Here is a 26,330-nt window from a genome sequence, read left to right on the forward strand (position 1 = left end):
AGCAGGGATTGTGGTTTAGTGAAGAAACCATATCCCTGTGCCAACACTGCTACTAAGATGTGTCTATTACTACCATGCCTCAAAAAGCCTGAGTTGGAAATACAGCTTTTTATATAAATTCAACTGACTTTTAAAATTTGGCGACTAATTAATTTTAAGCACTGTGTAAGCCAACAGCCTTTTTGCAAGCTATTTCTGGCCCATGGTCTGCCAAGCTAAAACTCCAACTTAAACTCTACAATTCTAATGGCATCATTCATTTCAGCTTACTTTTAAGAAACAATTTTCACTTCCTGTTATCTTTCTGTTAACAAAAAGTTATATAATAAATTATTTTCAATTTGGGTCCAGTATTATAACAAACACAGTTTTAAACAAGCAATTTGACACAAATTATTATCACTATTTATAGGTAAGAAAAGAGATGTTTAGAGGTATTACATGATTTGCTCAGCAGCACAAAGCTGGTAGAACTTGTATCTTCTAAATAGCAAATCTCACATTCTTTCCAGTCACTCCGTATAATGGACATAACTTTTTCTCCCTAAAATGCATATGCTGAAGTCCTAATCTCCCAATGTGACTGCATTTGAAGATAAGGCCTTGAAAGGGGCAGTTAAGGGTATGGACCTATTGCAACAGGACTGTGGTCCTCATAGAAAGAAGACAACAAATGCACAGAGAGGCAAGTGCTCACATAGAAAAGACCATGTGAGGGCACAGCAAGAAAGCAGCCAACTATAAGCTAAGGAGAGAGACCTGCAGAGAAAGCAACCCTGCTGGCACTCTGACCTAGAGACTGGCAATCTCCAGAAGCTGGAGAAAAAAAATTCTACTGTTGAAACCACACATTCTGTGTCGACACTAGCAAGTAAATCTATCCTTAGCAACTGCACCCTATTCCATCTTTCAAAAGAAGCACCACAATCTTGAGAACTAAACCTGACCAGGATCATTCATCTACAAATATTTCTTTGCTCAATACTCTATGAAGAGCTGTATGGGTAGCATGGTCACCACTGCTCTCTTCACAATATGAACAAATTGTGAGAGACAGAATATGAAATGTGTCATATATTTTAAATAACCTAGAAGCCAATCATAGGCTCTGCCTTTTCCAATTATTTTCACTCAATTCTGCTTTGTTTAAGTCAATTTTTTATACTAGGTAGTATTCTTCAATTTATACAAATATACGTTATCAAGAAACTGTATCAGCTTGCAGTCTTAATCCCATAATTTTAATAGAAACGCATACTAAGCACTGTGACAAGAGCATTATATGCCATCTTCACAACAAGCCTGCCCTCAGTAGGTATTATTTTGCCTTTTCTCACAAATAATACATCAGCTTAAGAGACTCTTTATATTTTATCTTCCAATATCTCAAAAATTATATTTCTGATGAATATAGGACCACAAATATAATCTCAAACTATAATGTTCACAATTTCTAAAAAGTGTTTTCAAGTTTTATCTAGACATTTAGAAAAGAGCAATAACATTTACATATAACACAGGGTGATTTAGAGATTTAAATTGAATTCTTAAAATCATACACATTTCCACAGAAAATAACTGAAATAGTTGTTGATTAAAAAATAGTCAACAGGGCCCTCCCTGGTGGTGCAGCAGGCTATAGCACAGAACTAAGAAGCTAAAGCCACTTCAGCACGAATTTGATCCCCAGCCCTGGAGATGACTCTCATGGAGTAGCAGACCTCTCCTGTCTCACCCGCTGCTCCCTTCAGCAGTGTACTTCATTAATCAACCTGATCTGTTCCCCCCTCTATCTCTGGTGAATCCTCTCACCGCCCCTGCACCTCTGGCTTATACCCCAGTTCTGTATGCATAAATAAATTTTTGCAAAAAAAAAATAGTCAAACATCCTCAACCTAAATATTACTTTTAACTCATAAGAGGTAAAAGAAAAAGAGGTTACTTTACTCATGATACCTTAATCAATATCTTAGACAAAAAATTAAAACACAAATAAAATATTTTATAGGGAAAAACTTTCTTGCAAAACTTCTCAGCAATCAACTGAATCCATCAGTTGGTTTAACATATGACTTGATTTTTCACATAAGATGACAATTTACTACTGTGAATTCATCCTGAGTTCTCCAGACCATTAAGTCTTTCCAATGTTAGTACAAACTTTATTTCAGTCTAACAACATACAAGCTATCTACCCACAAGCAGAGGTACAAAGCTATGTGGGAAATGTCCCAGTAACCTACCCATCTCGTGTGTGGTACATTATTAAGTATCATCAAGCTAAAGACAGAATAAATAGCCCACAAAGGTCATTTGACTCAAGGAATGTGTGCAGTACACTCTATTAAATGTACAACAAAGGGGGCCCTCCCCAGTGGGTTAAAGCACAGCATTAAGAAGCTAAAGCCACTTCCGCATGAGTTCGATTCCCGCCTGCCCTGGAGGTGACCACAAGGCGTGGCAGACCTCTCCTGACCCGCCCGCTGCTCCCCTCAGCAGTGTACTTCGTCGATCTGCCTATTCTGCTCCCCACTCTGTCTCTGGTGAAGCCTCTCGCCACCCCTGAGCCTCTGGCCTGTACCCCAGTTCTGTATGTACGAATAAATAAATCTTTAAAAAATAAAATAATAATAAAAAAGTACAACAAAGGATAAAAACTTCTTACTTCAAAGATTAAGGAAATATCTACACCAAACTATGTTAAATAATGTTAGCAGTAGATTTTTAAAAGCAAAAATTTAACTTTCTCTTTAAGTACTAGATTCACTGTTGGAAAATTTTCAGGCATAGTAATTAAAAACCAGTAAGATACCCAAATATTATGGGTTTGTTTTCATTGTGTACTAAAGGACCATTTTTCTTGATCATCTTTTATAGTATTACAATTCTAAATGTGTGCAGGGATCTAAATCACCATTCCCACCCTGCAGCTTGTGAAAGTGAAGGTTCTCAAATTCATCCCAAACCTGCAGAATCAGTCTTCATTTAAGCATGATTCCAGTCACATTAAAGTTCAAAAATCACTGTCCACAATGTGGGTTCTTAAGTTTGACTACAGGGGCAACATGAATTTCACTAGGACCTCTAAAATTTCATGCAGAACCTTTGTGAGTGAATAGATATACATTTTACTGAGAAAAGATTTTACATAATTTTTATCAAATCTTCAAAGGATTATATGACCCCAAGTAATTTATGAACCACTGCTCTACAGGACACTCTGCCACAGTTTAAAAGTCAAAATATTTCCAAAACTATTTACGCTGCTCTCAATGAGGTCTGGTGAAGAATGACAAGAATGAAGGTCAGAACGTCACAGTGGGTCACGAAAGACCTTATCTGAAGAATTTATTCACACCATGCAAGAACTATGCCAAGAAACCTGTTTGGAGACATCTAAATAAATAATTCTCTACATGAGGTTTGAGATTAAGAATGTGCACTTGAAAAAGATTCAAACTGAGAAGTAAATAAATATAAGGTAGAATTTTTTAAAGATGGGATGCCATTAGATGACAGTGAGGTGCTGAATTCCTGTTCTAAGAGCTCCATCAGCAAATCTCTAATATGAATTCTGTTTGATTTGGGATATGGCACCATTTTAAAATGTTAGCTTCCAAGCACATTCTTAAAATACTTTCTTTATGAGGAGCCCCAATACATTTTACTAGACCCACTTTTTTCATCTTTCTGGAACTTAAAGACAAAACACAGAAACACAGCACAAAAAGTAAAAGGGATTTGTCTAGGATCTTCAGCAAGTTAATGACAAAGAATGGCGAAGGTTCTCACTGATATATGAGAAATGTAAATACACTTTATTCTTTCATCTTATCATCTAACTAATCTAACTATCTCTGTGGAGTTTGCATTACCCAGGGGCACAGGTTATATCCTACTTTGTTTCCTTAGGCCAAAGTATTGATAGAGTTTATTTCCTTGAGCAGTACCCAAAATGTAAATAAAAGACATTAACTGTTCATTCCTGAGGCAATCCTTGACTTGCCAATTATAACTTGTCATCAGTGATGTACCTAGTAGCTGACAATTTGGTCTCCAGAATGGATCCATATCCCAGCACATCACCCACTCCAAACAAGAAAAGAGCACATTACAAAGCATATCAGGAGGATCAAGTCTTTTCTGACCATGTCCTTTGCCACAGGTACAGACAAATGCCTGCTTCTTTTGTTAGTCCCATTTCTTAAAGCTATTAAAAGTTCCTCATATCCAAGTATAAGGATTATGATGAGACTTTCATGCATCATTAATTATTAGTGTATCTCATTTACATAGTAAACATCCTGATAAAGTATAAATTATAGAAACAATCATTCACTTTTATTGTAGAAGTGTGTCCCCTCAATAAGGAAATAATGAAAACTATATAAAAGAATATAATACTTTAAACATATGATAGTGTTTCAGCCATTCAATCAAACTTAAATGCTAATGTTTGAGACAGACAACTAATTTGGCTATTAGGCTTTGCAGACCAAACAGTTGACAATTTGATTTTTTAAGTGAAAGAATTAAAAACAAGAAGGCAAGGCACACTGGGGTAGTGATGTACATAATAAAGACCACAGGGGAGAGTATTAAAAGGGCCAGAAACTAACATTTGCTGACCATCTTCCATGTTGCAGGTACTTGTGCAATCCTAGGAGAGAGAGAATACTATCTTCACTGATGAACTGTAAAGTTCCAACAGATTAAATAATTACCTAAGATTACACAGTAAGTGAAAAGTTTGGGGTATAGTTTGTGGGTAGGAAAGAAATGAGTAAGGAAGCTATAGCAAAGGACAAAGATGGGGAAAAGAGAGTGAACACAGTTTTATTTGGAGAAATGAAGCAATGCAAAGGGGATTAGCACAGCAAAACAAGTTACTGAGTACAAAACTGAATGGTTCCTCCCACGTTAACTTTAAAAGGAAATTATATGACAAGTTAATTTTAAAAGGAAATTATATGACTATTGGTAATATTTTTTTTATAAAATGAAATGGCAAGCCAAGGCTTTGGATGCAATCTGTCATACTCTAAAGTTCATGCACCCAACCACTACACTCACAAAGAAACTGACTCAGTTTATGCAAATGATAAGTATTTAGAAAAACATTTGAACAGGAAATCTAAAATGTCACAGTAGTTTTATTTTTAAAAGCATATTAAATATATTTCCAACAACAATGAAAGATCTAAAAATAAGTACTAGGTATATCGTTTAATCTTACTCTTTACCTGAATGTGACACAGAACTAATCTAAGAGGTTACAGATATCTCACAAAATTCCAATTCCTTATAATTACTCATACATTTATTTCCTCCAGGATGTAGTCTCAACTTTTTGGAACTTTAAAATACATTCAATCTGATCTGTTTCTCAAGGCTAAGAAATCCTCTGGCTTACACTCCACTGGTAATGTTACATCTTTCATTTCTCACAAACAACTTACTTTGTTCTAGTTTCAGTGGAGGTCACCTAGATCTCTTTCACCAGGTTAGGTAAATGCTACTCTTTTCTTATAGTCTAGTACTCAGTCAGAATACAATCAAAAAGAAATGGATTAGTGCATTTAGAATCTGAGAATGTAAGATATCTAAGAACTAGAATCTAAGCTATCTTAATATATCTTTAGTCTCCTTAAATCAGAAACTAAACTAGTATTTAAAGTATTTAATAGCTAAAAGATCACACAAACTAAATACACTATATTTAAACACAAAAGACTCACATTCCCAGTACAAATATCAATTACCTCTTCATCATCTTCCTCATCTTCAACATCCAGAATTCCTGAGTCCTGCTCAGACTTGGGGCTAGTGCTCTCTATCTCCGTATCAAAAATAATATATGTATCTTTCTTAGATTTTCTCTTGCTACCTATTCTGGGTTGTTGCAAAACGATGTTATCCAGGTTTCTTTGTTGTTGGGCCTAGAATAGAGACACACACAAACAGAAAAGAAAGAAAACTTAGACATTTTAAAAACTTCTGACTTTAAACAAATGGACATCTTGAAGAAAATACTACACAACAAATATCTTAATATATATAGTCTTAGTGCCAGATATCAAATCAAACATATTACTGTATACATTTTTAACCCTAAAGTTATCCCATCTTGACTCATTTCCACTTAGGAAAAATGATATCAACATTATTGCATGACTTTTCAGAGATATCCACTTACTCATCAACAAACATGTAGCCTACCCATTTTCACCTAAGTAGCCAAAAGATTAGTGCAAATGACTAAATATTATCCCATAAAAGAAAAACACCCTATTGAAACCATAGTGGTTGGGGAGGAATGACAATTCATTACATATAGGGGGCTCTTAACAACAGTTGTGTGACTATAAGAGATCAACAAAATACAAACAGCAATAGAGTGCTTTGAAGTAAGAATACAACAGAATTTCATGACATTAATCTATTGAAAATTGAAGGGTTTTGTCTTCTTCTGAACTTTTATAGAAAAGTGTGATTCTTTCAGTGTTACCTAACATATAGACTCAGTTGGTGATATAGTGGAAAGTGTGACAATGCGGAGTCAACAACAGAACTACTTATAAGCCACACAGTGTAAGAGCTAGAAGGGACCTTTGTCACCACACAGGTTACTGAAGCTGAAAGTACGAGTTCTTAAATTCTGTGGTCCTGACACAACACTAATACAGTCCCTCAAAGCCTGACAAAATGCCAACACCCCCACAAAAGAAAGGGTTCTACGGTCAAACAAGAAACACTATATACCTTATATCCTTCTTGTAAGTGTCCAATCTCCATTGACTCAAAAAAAAAAAAAAAAAGGAAGGAAAGGAAACTGGGAGAAGTCCTGTATTCAGCAAACTTAATTTTAATGGTTTAACCCAGCATGTTGCAAAAATATCTCACAGTAGAACTTCCCTTAAAAAAGATAGTAACAATGCTTAGTATCATCTAAGAAATAGAACTTGAGAATTGTGACCTCTCATACTAGACAGTCCTCAATCAATAAATGATATTTCTTATTTATGGTAAGAAGAAAATTAGTTCAGGAGAAAATCAGAGCTCCAAATATTCTGAATGATACTAAGGAATTCAAGACAAATATTAAGATGTTAGTCCAGGCACAGGTTAAATAAGACAACTGTTATAGAACAGAGGAAAACTGGAACTATGTGAGCTAGTTTCTGCCAAGGAAATGAAAAGAATCTACATTCCAGAGATTTGAATCGATGGACAAACTTGTTTCTCTGCATAGTGCTCATTGATATTTTGGGCTGACTTACACAAAATACATGAACATGACTTACATAAAATACATGGCTTCAGATCAAGAAGTCACCCAAACACATTTCGCTTAGGTTTGTACATAAGACACATACCTATCTTCCAATCACTTAAGACTTCAAATTACATAAAATATTGTTGCTATAACCTCTCAAAAGCAAGTTCTTTGTCACCTACTTCCAGTGCAAACCACACACACACACACAAAAAAAAAAAAAAAAGGATGAAGAATTCCAGGGAGGTATAAGGAAGGCAGAACTCCCTAAGCCTGTCATTAACAGAAAAGTACACTCTTAAGTAGAAAGTGAACATCTGTATTTCAAACATTTGTACTTCAGTACATCAAAGCCAAAAGCTTTCTCAAGATGATCTTATTTTATTGAATCCCAAGTTATTTATTTTTCTTTCACAGTAAAATACTTCAAAAAGTAATCAAGTTTATCAAAAGTAATCAAGAGTTATCACACTAAATTGCTATTATTTAAACTTAAAAAATTCCAAACCTGAAAGTATCCTATGGAAGTAACTGGCATATATGATTCGTTATTTCTAGTTGTATCTGATTTTCCCATCCACTTGGAGAAATGCAAAGTTCTTTGGACCAAATCAAAAACTAAAATAAGCCCTAAGTTAGAAATCAAACGACTTCAATGTGTAATTCCATAGCTTCATCAGAAGTTGGGGGATCAGGGAATTCTCAGGGCTTCCCTGGCCTAGAATGCAGAAGTTGGGGTAGATTTGCCAAGCAGGAATTGACCAAGTTGCAAACAGTGAATCATAGATAGAATGAGACAGTAAACACTCAAATACTAATTACATGGTGTAAATGAAAATTACTATCTTTTCAAAATGCATATTATGGAATTAGGGAATATTAAATATAGATATAAGAATGCATATGATACAAAAATCAAAATGTTAAGATTAAATCCATTTGAAAAGCCAATACAGTCCATCACAACACTTCTCTAATATACTAAGCTGTTTCACAGGACAATTTATTCAGTCCCTCCAAAGAAAACCTTCATAGTCATGAGCCAGAAGGCAGCTGTCTGATATCTGCTACCTGAGTTTGGGTGGGGGCAGGAGGGAACAAAGCATACGATAGTATTTAAATCTTAGAAAGGACTTAGGTAATTTCTTCTTCTTAGTTCATTCTCCTTGTGAATAATTTTTACAGATTTAACCACCTCTTCCTAAGATTTCTCCCATATATATTCTTTAGTTCCCTAACTAACTAGAAATTAAGTAAGACTTACTCCTAAATAAATCTCTTAACACTCTTTCCACTCTCCCAAGATACAATAGCACATCTCCATTTTCCTATTCCCTACTGTATCTTCTGCTATCACCTCATTTCCATGTACATGAAATGGTACTCATCACCTCTCATTATAATTCCCCTGTGTATAGTAGCCAGGCTTTTCTTAAACCACATTGTTCATCACACCTGTTAGACATGAGGGAAATCTTGAACAAGTACAAAGCCAAACTCCATAATCTATCACTTAGACTCTGCCATAATGGAAGATGAACCTAATTCTCCTACTTATCAAGTACTCCACAACATGAATCTTTCACTTGGGTCAGAGTCTGCTGACATACTATACCATGTATATTTCAACTTCTGTATCTTTGTTTATGCCACTTCTCTACTGGATGACCTCTCCTCACCTGAATGCAATCTTTCCTCCAAAACAACAACCAAAACTCTTCTTATGTCAGCCTCCTCTTGTTGCCCCTAATTCACTGTGCTTTTTCTCTATATTCCTACATTCAGTCAAACATGTATTTACTGTCTACTTGGTGTAAGCCATTATGCCACATACCAGGTATACAAAGAAAAAAAATGAGTCACTGACTCATGAACCTCACATCATATTACTAAGGGAAGCAGATAAACAAGTGGTTGAAACTCAGTGCAATAAACATAATAATAGAAATAAATTCTGAGTATAATGAATGGACAAAGAAGAGAGTAATAGGATCTGCTTGCAGGAGTTTAAGACTTCACAGAAGAGTAAGTAGCAGACTACGCTCTTAAAGGTTAACTGTGATTTTTCCACAGTGAGTAGTTGAGAGGGAAACTGTTCCAGAAATACGAAACAATGAGAAAGGACTGTGTGTGAAATAACATTATCCACCCAAGGAATAAGTAATTTTGAATAAAAGTATAGGTTATAAAGGACTAACAGGAGAGTTAGCTAAGAAAAGGTAAAGAAAAAAGAAACAAAGAGGAGTTTCAATGTTAGAAGTAATGGAGAAACAGTGAAAGAACACAAGGAAAATAGTATAGGAGCAGCTTTATAACTCAGGCAACTGCTCTAGAAACTAAGGAGCAGTCAACTGGGAGAAGATAAAGATGAGAAACAGGAAAACCAACATAGATCAAGGTAAAAGCAGATATGTAAGAAGCAACATAATCTACTGATTGAATGTAGTATATGGACAAGAGGAAGGAAATAAAAACAACTCCAAGTACTCTGGTCTTAATGATTAGATGAGGTGGTCATTCCAAACAACAGGGAAGATGGAAATACTAAGTTGAGAGCAGGATGGAGATGAGTTCAATAAGCCTTTGGATAGATATCGAGGTAGAAAAAAAATGCCAGTGTAGCACTTCAGTATGGAACTATTCTCTTTGACGATATATAAACACACTTTATCACTTTTAGAATGCCCCAAGCTCAGATACATTGACACACATCATAAAGTTAGGTATATTTTTACTATAGAAAGACTTTTGATAACAATAGAAATATATATTTCTATATGTAGAGATATCTGTGAAGTTCATGATTTGAATGGCCTATTAGCTAGGCAATACTCATAGAATTACCTAATTTGTGCTATTAACATAAAAATGTTGCCATAATCACTTCAACTGTCAAAGAGCATCCACGAAGCAACCTGTATATGCCTTTAAAGTTTCCTTTGGAAACACAACTTCCAAAGTACTTAGTAGTAAGGAGACTCAGTTATGTGAAGCAAAATCTGCTGCCTTTATCAACCCAATACTGACCTCTAGTGGGGCAAAGGAATACATACGCATGACCTTTAAAATCAGAAAATATTGATAGTTGAAAAGAAAGAGACCTTAGAATTATAGGCTGGAGCCCTGATATAATTACATGCACTTCAATTATAAGATGCTATAACAGAAAAAAAGCTTCATAGAGTAAGACACATTTTAAAATCCAAGCTCTGCAGTTTATTAATTCTATAATCTTGAAATACTTCCCTTACATCTGTGCAATATGCCCAATTATTAAAAGACAAGGTTAATTTTTTAAAAAATGTACTTCAGAGCTGCCACCAGAATAAAATAAGATAACATACAAATTCTGAATTTTTAAAAATTAAGTGAAAAAATGTTACAAGTTCTAAGCTACACCTGTCTTCCCTCTAAAAATGAGATAGTAATGTTTGCTGTCTACAATAAAAGCAGCTTAGATTAGCAATATTTAGATATATAACCACTAATGGCGTCTACTACTGCTACACACTGCCATTTGATTTTGCTTTAAACTACATTTCAAGTACCAGTATCTGTCCTGGACACCTCTTTGTGTTCCAATGCAAATCCTCTCAGTCTCAGCTCTTATTCCATGTAGAGCATTAGCAACCTGATCAGGACAGCCTGGTAAGTGTCACACAGAGTAACCTGAAACCAGCTCTAGCACTTACACAATTCCTCTAGCTTCCTACAAGGGGGCTTTGCTGAGGTCATGATGGATCTCACAAGAACTACTTGGCATTCCAGATTTTCAACCCAGAAGTGAGGCAATCATTGATCAAGAGACACAGATAAACGCTTCCACATCTCACCCCTCCCACAGGCTCCACATGGCTTCTCAGAGGGTTCCATGGATTAAGAAACCACACTGCCCTCGCATTGAATATTGCACTGCATCTACCCAGCTGCTCTTTTACTCTTCCTGGAGCACACTCCTATTCCAGATTTGCTAGAATAAAGCACTCACTTAAAAAACCTCTCAGTTTCCCTCAGGGAAATGCATCGCACACAACAATACTACAGTAAAGCAAGATTATGACTCTTTTTTATAACTCAAGATCAAAGGATATTATTAACAGTAAATGGCAAGACTAAGATGGACTTAAAGTTGCCTCTGCAAGTATCATCAATCAAAAGAACTGAAAAGTGTGCAATTTTGACAACAATGCCTTCATGTTTACCACCACTACCTCTGGCAACTATCATTTTTGGCAGCCAACTCCAAAAAAATCAAAAGCTAAAGTTATGTCATTCTTATCTTTTAAAAATCCCATCTCTTACCTTTGTTAATACTTTCTATTGTTTTTCTGATCTTTAAAATATCTTTATTGTTGGTCTGATCTTTAAAACACCTAATAAATAAGTTACCATGTGGCAGGGTTAGCCTATCACCAAACTAGATAATATTCTATTGTCCTCCATGGCCCTTCCATCTCTGATACAGAAAACACACTGGCTGGAGAAAGGTCTTCTTTCCATTCTCTTTACAAGACTTACATGCAGAAGTGAAGTGAGGAAAAACAAAAAAACACAAGGATACAGTGAAGAACCGTCATGATAAAACAAATAGCATCTTAAGATCTATTTCTGAACAGAAAGAATCCCTAATTGCTTTTTTTTTGATACATTCTTTGGAAAAATAAAAATTTTAATGAATCAACCTGCACTTTTACACTGTCTTTCTTGTAGAAATGAGGTAAGACCTTGTTCTTTGCCCATACTTTTAACTCCTAGATGGCCTTCTTAATGAAACCTAGTCTCAAGAGTTCTCAAAAAGCAGAGGAGATACCCATCTTTCCAAAATGTCTCAGGAACAAGGTATTTCACAAGGCAAGAACTGTTACAATATCTCCTTATCCCTTCCAAACGCTTAAGATCCCTTCCAAACGCTTAAGATTATATTTGTTTGAGCACAGGTGAGGGTAGGAAGGGAGTAGTAGGGAGCCGGAAGAGAATAAATTGTCAGATACATCTATTTAAAAAACAAAAACAAAAAAAAGGTCACTATTAATTACCCCAAAGGTCAAATATTTTAATTCTAACATTATTTTGAAGATCTTGATTCTTTCAAATGTACCTATAGATTTTCACTTTGTAGTAATCTATCATAAGAAAAAGAATCCAAGTTTGGAACTCTGTCAGAAAGATTTTTTTTTCCTGACACACTTTTTCACAAACAAATTAAAATTAAAGGAATTGCTATGAGAAAACAAAAATTCAGTGTACCTAAGAAGAAGCAACACTGGACAAAGAGTTGTGAGACTTAAAATATAATTTTTAACTGATTTAGACATCTCACCCTTATTCACAAAAGAATCTAGTGGTACTTGCTTCAAAAAGAAAAGCAAATTAACTTTCTTGTGATAATCATTGGAAACTGATTTACCGTGAAACAGAGCTAAAAGAGAGTTATGGTTGATTCTGTGGTTCTGACTGGTTATTACATATTTTGTATTAAGATGTTTTATGACTCTTCAATGTAATGAGACAAACAATCTTGAGACATCATTTTACAATATACTTTTGAAAGAAATCTCTTTAAAAACAGTATTATTAAAAAGCAGACTTTCTAAAAGAAGAAAAAGAACAAAGATAATAAAAATGACAGTGAGAATGGCATAAGGCCAAGGACTGATTTAAAACATAAAATCTTCCTAAGATCAGCTGGACAAATATTCACTTACTGGCAGGTGTAAAACTACATTCACACAAACTTCTGTTTCTAGCTTTAACTTTAAATCAGGTGTTCCTCAATATATTACAAAGTTCTTATGAATTTTTTTTATAAAATTCAATATTGTTACCACAGCAGCTATCCAAATCAAATAAGGATAATCAAGCTCATATTCATAGAATGCTAGAGTATAGCATCTGTTAATAATTTTGAATCTAGAAATAACATTAAACATGAAATGAAAGGAAGTAATATAAATGTCTACTAAAAAATAGATAATAAAGATTGGGAAATTACACTACATAACTGTGAAGAAATGTTCTTCAACAAATTAAAAACCTATTGGGCCCTCCCTGGTGGCGCAGCGGGTTAAAGCACAGCATTGAGAAGCTAAAGCCACTTCCGCATGAGTTCGATCCCTGCCCTGGAATTGACCACATGGTGCGGCAGACCTCTCCTGACCTGCCCGCTGCTCCCCTCAGCAGTGTACCTCATTGATCTGTCTGTTCTGCTCCCCGCTCTGTCTCTGGTGAAGGCTCTCACCAGCCCTGAACCTCTGGCCTGTACCCCAGTTCTGTATGCACAAATAACTTAAAAAAAAATTTTAAAACCTATTTTAATAAATATTTAATGACATGGAGAAATGTCCTTAATAGTCCTAAGTATTTAAAAATCAAGATACAGGGGCCTCCCTAATGGTGCAGAGGTTAAGTCTCAATGCTATCAAGTTATTGTAGCCACTGTGCCCTGAGTTTTATCCCCAGCCAGGGAGCTAACCCTCATGGTGCAGCAGACTACCTCCTGTCTTTCCTATGACTCCCCTCAGCAGGGTATTACAAAAGATCTGTTTGCTCTACTGCCCACTCTGTCTCTAGTGAACACTCTCACCACTTTTACCTCTTGTATTAATATATAAATAAAATAACTTTAAATCAAGATACAAATTATATATAGATATAGATAAATATACACATATGCAACATATGTAATATATATATAATACAGTCAAAATTCATAAAACAGGGCCCTCCCTGGTGGCACAGAGGGTTAAAGCACAGCATTGAGAAGCTAAAGCCCTGGAAGTGATCCACATTGTGTGGAAGACCTCTTCTGACCTGCCCACTGCTTTCTCAGCAGTGTACTTCATCGATCTGCCTGTTTATTCCCCACTGTCTCTGGTGAATCCTCTCACTGCTCCTGCACCTCTGGCCTGTACCCCAGGTTCTATATGTATAAATGAATATATCTTTTTAAAAATTCATAAAACAGATGTGAACATAAGCAACTGTAAAGGCATATCCACTTCACTTAATGGTAAACTGATCATTTAGATAAGAAAAACTGAATAAAGCATAAAAGTCATAACTTAAAGGTTTGAGGGAATTAACAGGATAGTGATGATTTGTTAGGCCAGGATCCAGGAAAGGGAAGAAAAGCCACCAATATTTGTAGCCACTTTCCCATTCAGGGCACTTAACAATACTGAAAAAGTAACAGAATGGCTAAATGGCAAGTTTTTTAGATCCCAAAGGTTGATAAAGTAGTAATAAAACTCAAGTTTCATTGAAGTGAAACTTGAGTTACTCTTCATTATAGGCTGGGGTTTTGAACAACTGTACCCTGCCATAAGGTTAGCACTAAGATGGGCCCCTGTAAGGATTCATAAGCACTAAATTATATTAAAATGACCCAAAGTACTACTTTCCCCTAGTATCCAGAATAATACTGTCTACTCAGGTCTAATGAAAGAAAACATGACTCCTTTCCACAGAAGGTCCTATCATCCTAGCCTTTAAATAGTTTCTACAATTTCAAAACTACAATGCCCAATACACAACTTAAAGTAAGCAAACTCAAAAGAAGATATGACAATGTGAATAAACCCAATGAAGAGATTGGTGAAGAAAATGTATCACAGCTAACCCACATGGTGGGTTATTTATTTGATACATACTTTGGAAATTTAAAAGTAGGACAACACTACAGACCCAATAGACATTCAAAATTTATTAGAATATACTATTAACAGCCTTATGCTTATATTAAATTCAACAATGTATATGAAAGAGACAAATTCCTTGAAATAAACTATTAAAGCTCACTCAAGAAGAAATACATAAATTGAGTAGCCATCTGTGCACTGAAGAAGTAGGATTGTGGATGAAAATCTTCCAGCAAATAAAACTGCAGCACAGATAGCTCACTAGTAAATTCAATTAAATGTTTAAGAAATAAATATATGTGTATACAATATTACTATATATGTATATATAGTAACATTTTCCAAAACAATGAAAGAGAACATCCAAACTCATTCAAGTCAGTATTACCCTAATAACAAAAACCACAGAAGAAAATAAAATAAAAATTCCAATATACAATATCCCTTGTGAACAGACAGGGGGAAAAAATGCATGCCACTTTTAGCAAATAAAGTCAGGCTGTAAAACTCTGTGTGTGTGTGTGTGTGTATGAGGCTAACTCATGACCAGGTGAGGCTAGTGCTAGTAACACTAAGCTCTATTTTTATTCACTTGTCTGACTTCAAATACATGTAGTTTTTCACCACACTAACCATTTCTCCAATTCTCTAAATGCCAACAGGGTGTCCTACAACTCAATTCAATTCTGACACTACCCAAAATTAGCATGAGGTTCCACAGGTTTAAAGGCCTCATTTTCTTAAGAATGCTATCACTTCAGATGTCAGGATACCAACATCTGTCCAACCTGACTACAAATCAAGATTCCCATGACCCCCTCTTCAGGTTCAAAATTTATAAAGTGGCTCATCAAACTCAGGACGGTGTTTCACTTACCATTACCAGTTTATTCTAAACTCAGGAAGAGCCAAATGAAAGAAATGAACAGGGCAAGGCAAAGGCATCAGTCAAAAGAAGCACTTTACAACATTGGGGGGAGAAAGGGGAAATAGAAAATTCAAACATCTCAGGCTTCTCTTCAATATTTCAATAATAAGGGGAATACGAAGAAAAACCATCTAGGAAGGAATTGTTCCAAAGATAACATAAAGTCAAAATGGTATAGATTCTGGTTTCAGTTTTGAGGTGTGAAAAGCTTATCAGTTGTTGCTCCTGTTCACTTTCAAGTGACCGACATACTGTTATATGAACTTCACTTCAATAAAATAAACTTTAATAACTGTAATAATAATAGCTAAATGTATTAGGTTATTACTGCATATTTATAAGAAAAAGGTATAATATTAATAATGTAAGGGACCAGAAGAGGGAACTGAAAATACTCTGTTATCTGCCCTACCTGGGAAGTGTTATACTTACATCTGACAGTGAAAGGTATGCTGCAAATGCTAAAGCAATCAGTCACACAATTTAAATGAATTATAGTTAGTGACTAAGAGAAGACAAAGGAAATCATAATAGCTGATTAAAATCAGAGAGTATTTTTAAAAAGTAAAAACAACTGCAATTAATGGAAAATTACAATATGGTACTATTAATTCAACAATAGTCAGTCTTCCAACATAGGTTGTACATCACAGATGCAACCAAACAAAAATCAAAAATGACTTAAAATATACAAAAGGACATGCGTAGGTTATAAGCAAATACTACACAATTTTATATAAGGGAACTTAATATTCCCTTAGAATTTGGGCGTCTCAGTTTCCTGGGATCAATTCCCCTGGATAGAAGGAATGACTGTATATCAATAAGCACATTTAATGTAAATAATCTAAATACCAATTGAAAGACAGACAGTGAGATAAAAAAAAATAAGACACAACTAATGTTGTTTACGAGAAACACATTTTAAATTTAGTCACAAGTAGATTTTTTTTTCAAAGTAAGGGATGGAAAAGATGCTGACACTAATCCCAAGAAAGATGCACTCAATTCAAACAAAGCAGACTTCAAAACTAGGGTAATTATCAGGGACAAAAAGGAATTGCAAAATTACACACTTCCTAAATTTGATGAAGAATATACAATCTACAGGACATCATATTTAATGCAGAGAAATTAGATGCTTTCCTTCTAACATCAGGAAGCAGACAAAGAGGCACCCTATCATCTCACTGATTTAAAATAATGAAATATGACAAGAAAAGGAAGTTAAAAGTATGCAAATTGGAAATGAAGAAGTGAAGCTTTTTTTGAAGACATATTCTAAGTGGAAATTTTCAAAAAAAAAAAAAAACAAAAGCATCTAAAACTAGAAAGTGATTATAGTCTATTACTTTACTAAATTTGTACCAGCACAACTGTAATTAGAAATTTAAAACATAACTTATATTTTAAATTATAAAAAATTTTAAGTTATTAAAAAAATTACTTTGATACAGATCTAACAAAATGTGTATAAAACGCATAGTAGGAAAACTGAACCTCAATAAAAGAAATCAAATGGAGTTCCATGTTTATTGATAGGAAGACTTCTAACTGTTAAGATGTGAGGTCTCCCTAACTTTATCTATAGATTTAAAACAATAGCAATAAAAATCCCAACAAGTTATGCTATGGATCTCCACAAATTGATTCTAAAGTTTATAAATTGATTCTAAAGTAAAAAAAAAAAAAAAACCCCACACACAAAATATCCAACATAACTCTGAAGACTACAAAAAACATCAGAGGACTGTGTGGCCACCCTCACAGTTTACCATAAAACTACAGTAATCAAAAAAGTGTGGTACTGGCAAAAGAATAGAGAAGTAGATCAATGGAACAAAATATAGAGTCCAGATATAGACCCCGACAAAAACAATCAACTGATCTATGACAATACAAAAGTAATTCAGTAGAAAAGTCATTCCAACACATAGTGCTAGAACAACTTGACATCCGCATGCAATAATATAAATCTAGAAATGGAACTTAACATTCACACACACACACACACACACACATTCACAATGGACTCTAGACTTAAATATAAAATTACTAGCAGTAACACTAAAGGAAGAAGCCTTTAGGTGACCTTATTTTAGGATTTGGATGACTTTGCATGATCCATCAAAGAAAAATTTTCTAAGTTGGAGTCCATTAAGAACATCATCTGTGTGGAAAACACTGTTAAGAGAATAAAAAGGTAACCTACAGACAGGGGGAAAATCTTTACAGAACACATATCTTATAAAAAGATTGTGTCCAAAATACATCTAAAAATAATTTTTTAAATGTAATTTTAAAAAATGAATAGGTACTTCACCAAATAAAATAAACAGATTGCAAATATGCTTATGCAAAGATGCCCAATATCATGTTATTAAAGAACTGATAATTATTACAAAATAGCACTACAGACCTTTTAAAGGTAAACTACAAATATCTCACATTATCAAATGGTCAGGATGTGAGACAAATGAGAAACTCTCATTTATTGTGGGTGGGAAATCAAAATGTTTCAGCCACTTTAAAAGACAGTGTGATTCTGCAAACTAGATATTACACAAATGAGTTAAAATATATGTGCACAGCTATTTATAGAAACTCTATTTATTACTGTCAAAATCTGAAATTAAGATGTGTCAATAGGGAATACATAAACTACTAGGGCCATAACAATGGAATATCATTCTGAATTATTGGTTTGTTTGTTTACTTATTTAGACATCTTTATTTTTTTCACAGTATAGAACTTTTTCCCCTCAGGTACAGTCTCCTTAGTTTTCCTACCACCATCGTGTCCACCATATCATGCCATAAAAAGTACCTAAAAATGCCTTAACTACATATGCTAAGTAAAAAAGAACAATCTCAAAGGCCACATACTATATGATTCTAACTTCATGACATTTTGGAAAAAGCAAGACTAAAAAGGTAATTAAAAAGATAAGAAATTGTCATAGGTGGGGTGGGGGAGGGAATAAATAGCTGTGAAACAAAATGGGATTTTTAGCATGATGAAAATGGTAAAACAGTGATGAAATACAGAATATTATGCCTTTCTCAAAACCTATAAACTATATAACACAAACATAGCACAACATAAACCTAATATAAATTAGAAACTTTAATTAAAAATATCATGCTGTAACAAATAACAGGATTTTCTTTTTTATAGGGGGAATAATATCCATTATACACATGCATGTGCACACTCACACACACAAACACACACACAAACACCATCTTTTGTATCCATTCAGTCCTTGATAGATATTTAGTTCATTTCTGTATCTTGGAAGTGTAGGTAATGCTGCAATAAACATGGGAGTACAGACATCTTTTGTATATTCTTCTGTTCATTTCCTTTGGATAAATTCTGTCATTTATTACAGTGATGGATTTAAGGGCATATGACAATTGAAGACAAGACCAAATAGTATGTGGTATCACTTATACATCTGTGATCTTAAAAAGTTGAGATAAGTCTAATTTACAAAAGCAGAGAGTAGAGTGACGGTTTCCAGGACTTACAGGTAGGGAGATGTTATTTAAGTGTGCAACTAGTAGGTAAATACTTCTGGAAATCTAGTGCATAGCATAGTGATTACAGTCAACAAAACTATATTTTGAACATTAAAGTTGCTAAGAGACTAGATCGTAAATGTTCTCACCTCAGAAAAGAAGCCATAATAATTTAATATAATAAAGGAGCTAACTAAAGCTATGGTGGTAATCATATTGCTTGTACAGTGGTACAACATATAAATGTATCAAATCAACAGTCATGTACATTAAAAAACATGTTATTAAACTATTATATGTCAATTGTAACTTTAGTTAACCCTCAAACTATGTATGAGATAATGGGGACCTATACCAGGCAGTCAAAAATCCACAGAGAACTTTTGACACCCCAAAAACGTGCTTACCAGAGCCTTATTATTAATGTGTTTACATCTCTGTCTGCTATGAATGGCACTGTGTGCAACCAGTGCTTCTTTGCGTACATTTTGATAAACTTGATTTTTTCTTTTAAAGATTTATTTATGCTTACAGAACTGGGGTACAGGCCAGAGGTGTGGTGGGTGAGAGGATTCATCAGAGACAGAGTGGGGAGCAGAACAGGCAGACCAAGGAAGTACACTGCTGAGGGGAGCAGCAGGCAGGTCAGGAGAGGTCTGCCGCGCCATTTGGGTCAGCACCTTGGTCGGGGATCAAACTTGGGCTACAGTAGCTTCTGAGAGCTTCATAATGTGTGCTTTAACCCATTGTGCTGCCAGGGAGAGCCCAAACTTGAATTTTTTATAACAGATTTGTTTATATCTTATGGCAGTAAATGATAAATCATGATCTACATATATTTTGTGCATTCAAAACATACCTAACATTTTCCTTTTTTGATGTTTTTAAGTTGTAATATTCATCTGTTAGTTTTTTCAACTTGCCATAAATCTCAAAAAAAAAAAATCCAATGCATTTTTTTAAAAAAATTCACACCTAAATGAATCCATCCAGTTCAAACCTATGCTTTTCAGGGGTCAACTGTATATCTGTACTGGTTCATCAGTTGTACCAAATGCATCCTACTAATGTAAGATACTAATAAAGGGTATATGGGAATTCTGCTAGCCCAATGATTCTGTAAACCAAGATTTTTCCTTAAAAACACAAATTTTTTAAAGTCAAGTAATATTTTAAAATAACAAATGCCAGTGAGACATATTAATGTAATTTTTAAATCCCTAATTTAAAAAATCACATTTTATGAACCCTTCCTGAAAACCCCTACTTGTAATTAGAAATGTAACTAGACTTGACTCAAAGTACTCATGACTGGAGAAGTAGGCTATAAAACGACTGATATTTTCTACCAATAGCTATGAGCTCTAAATAATCTATCACACACTGATAAAACTACATAGCTCACATAAGATTATAGTACATGAAATTATAATATATAAAAATTTCCTATCACATAAAAAGAACAATTAAAGTGTAGCTATAACCACAACTTATATCCTACAACAAAAAAAAGAGGAAAAGATATAAAAAGAAATATGATTTTGTTAAGAGGATTCACTTCTTTATCTCTCATTAGGCAAATCAGTAGACGTGAACAACAAAAGGTAAGAAGGAGACAGGCTAAGGCACATGAGGAATGTCAGGTAAAATCCCACAAGCGTGTACAGCACTCTATTAAAGTATCCTTTACTTATATTAAAGTAGACCTAATTTTCTTCACTGGACTGAAATTTGCATAAACTCTTAGAAGACAGAACCCATTACTGATTTCTGTTTGTGTTGAGCATATATTAGGCCTCAGCAAAACTGAATTGAAGAGAAAAACATCAAAGGTATGTATCACTGCTAAAGCATTAAACAAATTTAAATGAAAGCTAAAGTTTCACTTAAAAGGGAAGTAAAACGGGAAGAATTTTTCTTTATTCTATTATTACTTTAAAATACTAAAGAAAATGTGTGAGCACAAGAATAAAAGGGCCAGTAAGGACACTGAAAATTTAGGGAAATATGAGGATTACTATTAAGCCATTACTTTAGAACATTTAGGAAGAAGCAGAACCAAAAAAATCTTGTAGCTATTAGCCTCATTAAGGAAACTAGGTACTTATTTCTCTAAAATAAAAAAGGGAGGAAGATGACCCAGAGGAAATTTTAAGTATAAGAAAAGTAAAATAATGACCTAAATCTCCTTAAACCTCTACCTAAAGATGTCCCTTCTCTTGATAAAAGATTATTTGATAAAATATGGAATAGAGGGATAGTGGTAGCATTGAGTGGCATAAGAAAAGCTTGTTCTAGTTGCCCCAGAAAAAAAAAATCATCAAGATTTATGATATAAGTATTTGTAAGGAGCCCAGCCAGCAAACTCAGGTAGCATGATTATAGTGCATAAAATAGGGATAATTACATTACATTTTTTAGAAATGAATTCTCAATCATAGCAATTTTTTACTGTTATGGATTTTACTAGCTACATCTCTTATTTGTTCAATAAAACCATCATATTTCATGTGAAGAAGAGAAAGCAGCAGTGAACAAGTGATTAATAGGTGATAGACAGACACTCACCAACATGAGAACAAAACAACCATGTTGACAGCCCCATATTCACATGCCTACCAATGAATTAACATCTTATTAAATAATTGGTTGTTCCTTCGGAACCCATTTGCTATAAAAGACTGCTTATACAGTACAGCAATCTGATATGAACTTTTAATTTCCACTAACACTTAGTAAACTCATACCAAATGTGTTTTTGATTATAAATACTACACACAATTACTGTTGTATATAGCATCATTTTATCACACAGATTATTGACTTCTGCTAACATATTCAAGACACAGAAACAGAAATGAGCTCCAGATTCAAAAGGAGCAGACTGTTGAGACTTAACAGCAGCCTTAGATCAAAATTAAGCATTCTTCCTCTCCACAAAATATCCTTGGATCTGGATTAAATTAATGAGAGCCATCAATGTATAAAAATGACAACTTCAAGGAGACAGTGACACACAAATTTTGTGAGGCTAAAAGACTACTTTAACCTAAGTTTTTAAACAAAAAGAAAAAAGGAGGAGGCAAAAGGTTGGAGGGACAGAGAGGGACAAAGAGGGAGGGAGGGACAGAGGGAGAGAGGAGGGAAAGGCAGTGAGAGAGAGAGAGAGAGAGAGAGAGAAGGAAGGGAGAGAGAAAAAATAAAAGTCATGGTTAACTTGTATATGGACAGATGGATTTTTTTTAAAGCACTTTCTTTTCCACCAGGGAATATCAATAGCCTTTTAAGCAGTCTTGCATTTAAATGTGTGTTCTGACAGTCATGTCAGAGCCTGGGTAAAAGCCTTTTCATGGAAATCATTAAAAACGAAAAGATCCAGACAAGAGCCCAGTTTTTTTCCAGGGAGTGATGGTAATACAGAATAATGTCAGTTTTAAAAGATGGCAGTACCTTAAACACTGATGGGATAGATGAAACACCTTTCCCTCCCTCCAAACCTCCCCCCATGGCCTCCAGCACCTGAACATTTTTACCTGGTGCTGTCTAGAATATGCTATCACAGTCAAGAAACCTTGGGGGTGGGGGCAGGGTTAGGAGTGAGGAGGAAAAAAGAAGAAAAAGCCTACAACCATACATCAGCCTGAGATTCAAAGCAAAAGGGAATAGAAGAATCCCAGAAGTATTCCAACAGAGCTGACCCTCCTGGGTCCTGTGTTCCCCATGTGTAACTCACAAAGTCTCACAGCTCTCAACTTTAAACTGCTGAATCATTTCAGCAAGCGATGTGTACCTATCTGCTGGTGAGAAATAACAATCATTCCTTGCTTCAGCCATCATTTCCTTGCTCCCCACTGATAAGTGATCTGCGGCCCACTGTCAAGTGCTGAAGCAATGCTGACTGACTCTCCCTAGGAAAACTTGAGGTTGAGCCAGTCAGCCACGAAGGTCACTTTCTATCTTGGCTCAAACACAAGGCCCTCTGCAAAAGATGTTTTTTGTTCCTGAAAGACCACAGAGATACTGGTATTTCCCTTACCCAAATTAACAACTTTTCAAGGACTCCCCCACCCACCACATTTTTCCTTCATAGGCCTGGACATTTTTTTCTTAATATCAAGACTGGAATTTTGATCTGTTAGAATACTTTATTCATTTATATGTTCCATCAAGATAGTTTGCTGTGAACAGTTATTAACTATGCCACAGAAAAAGAATCATCTTAGATTTATTAGTCACTGATGGAAGTTTCTGTCACACTGCTCTTCTGTATTTCCCAAATGATTTAATAACTAGTTCTAACCACCTAAGGAAAAGCGTAATACCAAACCCAGTCAATATTATTGAAATAAATCTCACAGCTGCCTAAAAATTTCCCCCTGAAAGTTAGTGTTATTCATATAGCTTTAAACCCACCAAAAAAAAAATGTGAATAAACTCTCACTTCAGGTCCTTCAAAATTATTTTGAAATTGTCACTTTACCCTACAAATGAGGAAATCCTGTAACTCTTCAAGTTATGAAAACTAATTATAAAAAGGAATCTTGTAATCATAATTAAAAATGTTTTGTCAATGCTATTTATGTACCAAACACATAATTTAGATTATTTTATTTACATTACAAACAACCCTACACAGTAGATACTTTCACTATCCCACTTTAAAAGCACAAAGTTCAGAGAGGTGCTTGAAGTGACCACAGGTTACAAATACCAGTGAAAGGCAGATTTAAAACAAAACTAACAACAGTGTCTGTACTCTTAATCACTATAATTATATTCTCAAGTGTATAATAATTGCACTTTCCTACTGATCATATCCAGACTAACTTATATTTATTTAATCCTGTGTCTGGTCTGTATTATACCAGACTGAGAGAAATCATTAAAAAATTCTTGGTTAAAAGAAAAAAAGACCTTTTGGGCCTTCTTTGTGGCACAGGGTGTTAAAGCACAGCACTAAGAAGCTAAAGCCACTTCAGCATGAGTTCAATCCCTGTCCTGGAGGTGACCCACATGCCACAGCAGACCTCTCCTGACCCGCCCACTGCTCCCCTCAAAAGTGTACTTCGTTGGTCTGCCTGTTTCTGCTCCCTGCTCTGTCTCTGGTTGAATCCACTCACCACACCTGCACCTCTGGCCTGTACCCCAGTTCTTTCTGTATAAATAAATAAATCATCCAAAAAAAAAAAAAGAGCTTTCTAATCAACAAAGCTTTCCATAAAGCCAATTTTTAACATGTTATTTATTTAAAATCACATGCCCTTTACTCATTTATATTACAGCTGACATTTAAACATCATGAAAAAAAATAGTGACAGCTTCATATATTTAATTATTCAATGGTGCATGCACAAAAATGCAAGCATCTCTTATGCACTTAAAAAATCTCGTAACATTGGAAAGCAAAACACTACCTATGGGGGCTATAAGTAAGAATCTCCAACTTAAAGAGAGGAACACTAAAATACCAAGATGAGATGGCCTGTCACTTAATCAGTTTATATTGTGAAAAGTAATTGGGTAGGGTTTCATAACTTCCAATCCCTAATAAAATCTGTTTCCATCCTTATTATGAATATATAACTGTCTTTTTAGCCCAGAGGAAAGCATTTTATAAAATTTTACTAGTTCTTCTCCTTCTATCATATTAACATGTCTCAAATAATAAAGAACACCAAAACTTTTTCTCAGCACTTTCAGTTATAGAAGATGTGCAATAAGAAGAAATTTTCACTCTTTTTGTTGTTGTTGCTCAATGGGAAGGAGCACTCAAGAGGCATTTCAGTAGAGATTAGATTAGCGCACATATGTTAGAACCTCATTCATTCACTAATCCATTCCAGACAAACAATTGCTCTGAGGTATTTTTTATGTTTTCAGAATCCCTTTGGCCTACATTCTTCATAAGTCTTCAGAAATATAAAAGCATGGGCTAAAGAAAATATTATTGTAACAAAAATTCATCACAACTGAATTAATTTTACAGTTATATAGAAATCGCTTATCTCAATCCATTATCACTAAATAATCTTGATAGCTATAGCATCATAAATATATTAATAACTCAAAACCTATTTATTATATGTAACACTTTAGATAAAATCCCAAGCAATATTAACTGTACATACAATGCCCTCTAAAGGCCATTAGTGGAATGAATCAAAAAGAGAAAACAGATCTGATTTCTCAGATCTAGTTATTACACACTGATATAATAAAAATGAGTTGCTCTCGTTTTTAGAAGTCCAGTGTGCTATCCATTGCTCTATGGTGCTCTCATTTTTAACCCACATAAATCAAACAATATATTCTACATACTTTCAACTCTTTAAGGAAAGTCTTCAAGCTTATTTTCTTCACATCCTCCCTAACACTATCTAAATCTTATTAAGATAAAGGGATTTATGTACACTTACACCCTGCTACGCACACCACACACACACACACACACACACGAAAGCGTACACACTCTAGTGAGCAAGCCTATACAATAAACATTAAAAATCCACTCCACACTAGTAAAACATTACTTCCATCCCCTTTCTATAAGAAAACAGATATTGGTGATTCTAATATAAAGGTTAAAAGATAATTAATGCCCAGAAATAAAAAGCACATTCACATTCTTTCAACCTACCTAATGATATCAAGATTTAACCTAACAAATAATCAGCTTAAAATCACCTTCATGGCTAGTACATACAACAACAAAACACAAAATAAAGTCAGGGAAATCATCTTCTCATAGAATGTTTTATAGGTTGCCATTATTAGAAAAGCAGTAAGGAAATACAGTGCAAATACAGACTGCAATATTATATAAGCAATATCCCAAATAGGGTTAGAGTTGAATTAATATAACCCTAAGTGTCAGGTTACATCTGCAAATAATTACAATAGTCTTTATCTTATTGAAGATATAATTATACCTCCCTCAATTTTTAAAAATTATTGAATTTTAGAA

The 26,330-nt window shown here is 34.5% G+C and overlaps 1 protein-coding gene across 4 annotated transcripts in view; it reads right to left on the reverse strand.

Moving 5' to 3' along the window:
• EXOC6B (exocyst complex component 6B) overlaps positions 1 to 26,330 on the reverse strand; it is a 525,152-nt gene that overhangs the window by 295,312 nt on the left and 203,510 nt on the right. For 3 of the 4 annotated variants that reach the window (XM_012731527.1, XM_012731525.1, XM_004691518.1), the window contains one exon: positions 5,763 to 5,939. The exons of the other annotated variant lie outside the window; for it this stretch is intronic. In XM_012731527.1, the coding sequence (XP_012586981.1) occupies positions 5,763 to 5,939 (177 nt within the window). The remainder of the gene's footprint in view (positions 1 to 5,762; positions 5,940 to 26,330) is intronic. 4 annotated transcript variants of the gene reach the window in all.

The sequence above is a fragment of the Condylura cristata genome, unplaced genomic scaffold (assembly GCF_000260355.1).
Source record: "Condylura cristata isolate star-nosed mole 26May11 unplaced genomic scaffold, ConCri1.0 scaffold00031, whole genome shotgun sequence".
Taxonomy (NCBI): domain Eukaryota; kingdom Metazoa; phylum Chordata; class Mammalia; order Eulipotyphla; family Talpidae; genus Condylura; species Condylura cristata.